General features: G+C 35.3%; 1 protein-coding gene across 1 annotated transcript in view; it reads left to right on the top strand.

Moving 5' to 3' along the window:
• The window catches only part of LOC111482569 (DExH-box ATP-dependent RNA helicase DExH7, chloroplastic), a 32,806-nt gene that overhangs the window by 23,639 nt on the left and 4,700 nt on the right, over nt 1-4,467 (top strand). Inside the window, exons 25-31 of the mRNA XM_023128386.1 lie at nt 70-153; nt 1,299-1,397; nt 1,511-1,651; nt 2,015-2,085; nt 3,014-3,083; nt 3,527-3,619; nt 3,807-4,019. Of these exons, the coding sequence (XP_022984154.1) occupies nt 70-153; nt 1,299-1,397; nt 1,511-1,651; nt 2,015-2,085; nt 3,014-3,083; nt 3,527-3,619; nt 3,807-4,019 (771 nt within the window). The remainder of the gene's footprint in view (nt 1-69; nt 154-1,298; nt 1,398-1,510; nt 1,652-2,014; nt 2,086-3,013; nt 3,084-3,526; nt 3,620-3,806; nt 4,020-4,467) is intronic.

The raw sequence follows: 4,467 nt of genomic DNA, 5'->3' as shown, positions 1-4,467 counted from the left end.
CCCCCATTGCGCATAATGTAATATACATGAAGAATAATTATATCTTGTGCTCCCAATCATCAAACTTAGGTGGGGGCTCTTGAAGGCGATGAAGAATTGACTCCTCTTGGACAACATTTAGCAAAATTACCTGTTGACGTATTGATTGGGAAGGTATGCATTCAATAATTAATCCTTTTGTAGCATATATGAATAATTTTGAGAAAAGAAGAAAGGACACTTGTGTTTCTTTAGTATCCTTTTGTAGTATATGTGCAGCTACTGGCTGTCTCAGTCTTTCTATGAGTGGGGAATCTTGACTATATTTTTGTTAAAAATAGATTTGGGGCTCGTGTTGTTGGGGTTGTTGTCTTCTCTAAAGAATGATAAGAGCTTTGTTTTTCTGAGTACTCAGTAGAAAATGAGCTAACCAAATCGCTTTTAACTGGAGTGTCTCAGTCTTTCCAGGAGTGGGGAATCTTGATTAAATTTTTTTGAAAAATGGATTTACGGCTTGTGTTGTTAGAGATCTCGTCTCCTCTAAGTGTTGAGTTTTTCAGACTACGGGGCTCTGTGAACTACAATATATAGTGTCATTTCTTGATTAAAATAAAAAGCTGGAGGTGGAGGGAGGGGGGTACAGTCGGTAGATGAAGATCATCTCATGCAATGTTAGGGTAGTAAGAACTAGACACTTGAGAAATCTAACCACTGAGAAGCGAACAAATAGACAAGTCCAAATTTGACAAGACAACGATGCCTTCACTGTATAAGAACATATATCACAAGAAAATAACCAGTATAATGGTGAAGGATAGTTGCAGATGAACAAACAACTTCTAAGAATAAAAAACTGCCTCCACTTTAACTCAAATTGACGCCAATGGATCTGGGTGGAAACTCAAACTTCAGCCTGGACATCGGTGAACTGCTGGGAGTGTATCAGCTGGGATATGTTTAGGAGTCTGTACATACAACTTTTAGGAAGTATCTTGTTAAAGGATGCTGTTAATTTTCCTTCCGGTTTTGTTCTCTCTCTACTAGACCTGTCTCTGTCATATAAATATAATGTAGATCTATAGAGAGCATTGACATCAGTGAACTGCTGGGAGTGTATTGGCTGGGATATGTTTGGGAGTCTGTACATACAACTTTTAGGAAGTATCTTGTTTTAGCACGCTGTTAATTTTCCTTCCGGTATTGTTCTCTCTCTATTAGACCTGTCTCTGTCTGCTGATGCATGTACTTGTTGACGCATACATCCTCTGCAAGATGAAATTTAGGCTTGGCTCTCCGTAATCTATTCTCTATGACTGCAGATGATGCTATATGGTGGAATTTTTGGGTGCTTGTCTTCCATTCTCTCAATTTCAGCATTTCTGAGCTACAAATCTCCATTTATTTATCCAAAAGATGAGGTCCAGTTGTCTATGGTTTCTGAATTCCTTCATGTTCTCCTAACTTGTCTGTTCAACTGTGAACATGACCAAAAAGTTTTCAAAATTAATATTAGTGTTTCAATACTTTTCAGAGGCAGAATGTTGAACGAGCTAAATTGGCTCTTTTGTCTGATGAACGATATGGTTTGGGTGAGTCATGTAGCAATGACAAGCAATCTGACCACCTGATTATGGCAACTGCATACAAGAAATGGGAAATACTTTTGCATCAGGTTAGATATCTTGTACTCCGCCTGGAGGTATTTAAACTCTCATGTTAACTCCACTCATTCGACCTCTGCTTCAAAGTATATTGTGGAAGTTAAAGTTGATAATGAAATCTTGTTTTCATTTTTTCTTGTTTGGTGACTCAAATGTGTTGATTGCTATGAGAAATTGAAGTTATCCACTTGATAATTTTTTTTGTGTTCATTCTGAAAAGAACAACCCTAGTTTATTAGCTAAGAGTAGATCTCTTCATGGGTTTCCAGCCTAGTAAATGTCTGAGGCTCTGAGCAAAATATGATTTCTTTCTGTCCTTGAATTGGTACCTCCACATCAATTGATATTATCTCATGAGAATTTTATTTTTGCAGAAAGGACCTAAGGCTGCACAGGAGTTCTGCAAATCATATTTCTTAAGCAGTTCAGTGATGTACATGATAAGGTACAATATCTGACCATAAGGGGGTTTTTCCCTCCTGTAAGATTCATTGATATTGATAGGTGTGCATTAAGGTTAAAGTCAACCTTTATTAGTTCAGTGAGGGTCTGATGCATTGATGTCAAACTTCCCAGAAGTACCTTTTCTTTTAATTAGTAGAATTTTCTAGTTTTTTGTTATGCAACAAACCGAATATGATTCAGAGGGAAAACATGCAAACCTTTTTAGGGTTACAAAAAGGATCTCCAATTAGTGAGCGAAATTCTGAGAGTAGTTTCAAAACTGTTTACATTGAGAGCCTAAAGCAAACTTTTTAGAAAAAAAAAATTATGTTATCTCATAGCTGATACTCAATTTCTCCACAACATTGAAGGCTTCCACTTTCTTTAGTCAAAATATCCAGAAAACCATTACCAAACCACCTCCTTATAAGAACTGAAATTCTGCCAATGGATGACTTGAAAAGCATGAGATCAGCTGAATTTCATGGAACCCAGGCCAAACCAAAGGCTTCCGGTGAATATTTTAACATTATAGATGTTTAAATGGAATAGCTTCTCGTTGGTGTACCTTATCTATAGTGCTTGTTGGCTATTCTTCTGGTATTTATAATATTTAGGTCTTTCCTTGTTTTTGTCGGGGCGATCTTTAGCTTTCCATCTTTCTTTCTCAGTCTATACTTCATGGACTCCGAATTTTTTCCTTCTTATCATCCCTGCAAAGTTTTGTTTCTGGTTAAAAAAATGAAGTATGCTAATACATAGAAGTTATCATTTTCTACTTCTAAAAATAATACAACTTTGTATGCCAATACAACTGCATCTCCTGAATGATATGCTATAATGCCTTCATCAGTATTTGCAGTCAAATATCCACCTAATTGTTTGGTAATTTCTGTATTTAATTTCATTTTTTTCCACTTTATTTTCAGGGACATGAGGGTACAGTTTGGGACATTGTTAGCAGACATTGGGCTTATTGATCTTCCCAAAAAATCTCGTGTAAGTTGACCCCAATAATTGAAGATATTTACCTAAAAATTGTTTGCAAGAACCTCTTAAATCAAACAAAAGAAAGCATTAGAGTGGAGTTTAACGAAAACATGGTCATTGGCTTTTGAATTATTATTGAGAACCGGGAATCAGAATGGAGGGGGGGTGGCAGGAAAGCTTATGCTTTCGGTTTTGGTGATATAACAATATTATAAATTGACCCCAAGGAAACTTGCCAAATTTAGAACAGTGACCCTCTTTTTGGGTGCTAAAACACTACTGAAGTGTTTCACTGAACAGAACAGAAAAATGAGGGCTACTACTTTTATGTTGTGGTTAGATGCTAGAGTGGCGTATTGTAAACTTCAACAGTTAGATACTCAAGTTCAGAAATTTCATTCTTTAGTAGTTTGAGTTTCTCTTTGCAAGATAAAATATTATTCTTGTCTCAGTTTGATAGAGTAAGGAAGGAGGACCTTAATGGCTGGTTTTCAGATTCGTCCCAACCATTCAATATAAATTCAGATCATCCATCAATTGTAAAGGTAACGACTTTTGTCCGCTGTAACAGTGGACACTTCATTTTTGTTGATTATTTGACGCTGTGTTGTAAATATATTATGTTCAGCTTTGAGAATAAAGAACCTCTATAGATAAAAAAATAATAATAATTCAAACAAATTTTTTTAGGATTTTCTATTTTCAAGGAAAAAAATCTAACTACTCTTGCAGGCAGTATTATGTGCAGGACTATATCCAAACATTGCTGCTGGTGTGGCAGGAATTACTGAAGCAGCTCTTAGTAGCCTTGGGCGGTCCTCTGGTCCTGCTACCACAGCTCGTCCATCGTTGTATGATGGTAGAAGAGAAGTATATATACACCCATCTTCTGTCAACAGTAATCTAAAAACATTTCAGTACCCCTTTCATGTGTTCCTTGAAAAGGTTTGCGACTCTTGTTTAGTTTGTTCCTTCTACAAGTAAACATTCATATTTTGTCTTCTTATAAACAGAGATATAAATGGAATATAAGTCTACGTCCAAAAATGTGGCTAAGTTTAATATCGCTTTCATTGCCTTATCCACCTCCGTATCTAACAATAGGAAAATGTTAAGCAGTTCAAAAGGTTGATTAAACTGTGCACATGATGAGAGAAGGGTGGATAAATTCTGAAAGGAATTTGCAGTAAAGTCAAAGCTTGTTTAGTTTTTAAGTATGTTCAATATTTAGAAACAATTGATAGGTTAAGTGACCAAACTGGGCACCTTTATTCTCTCTTTTTTTTTTCCTCCAATATATATATATATATATATATATATATATATATATATATATATATATATATATATATATATATATATATATATATATATAAGAAAAAGGAAACAGAAC

The sequence above is a fragment of the Cucurbita maxima genome, unplaced genomic scaffold, assembly GCF_002738345.1.
Source record: "Cucurbita maxima cultivar Rimu unplaced genomic scaffold, Cmax_1.0 Cma_Scf00008, whole genome shotgun sequence".
Taxonomy (NCBI): Eukaryota; Viridiplantae; Streptophyta; class Magnoliopsida; order Cucurbitales; family Cucurbitaceae; genus Cucurbita; species Cucurbita maxima.
The sequence above is the reverse complement of the archived record's forward strand: the minus strand, read 5'-3'. Positions and strand labels throughout refer to the sequence as shown.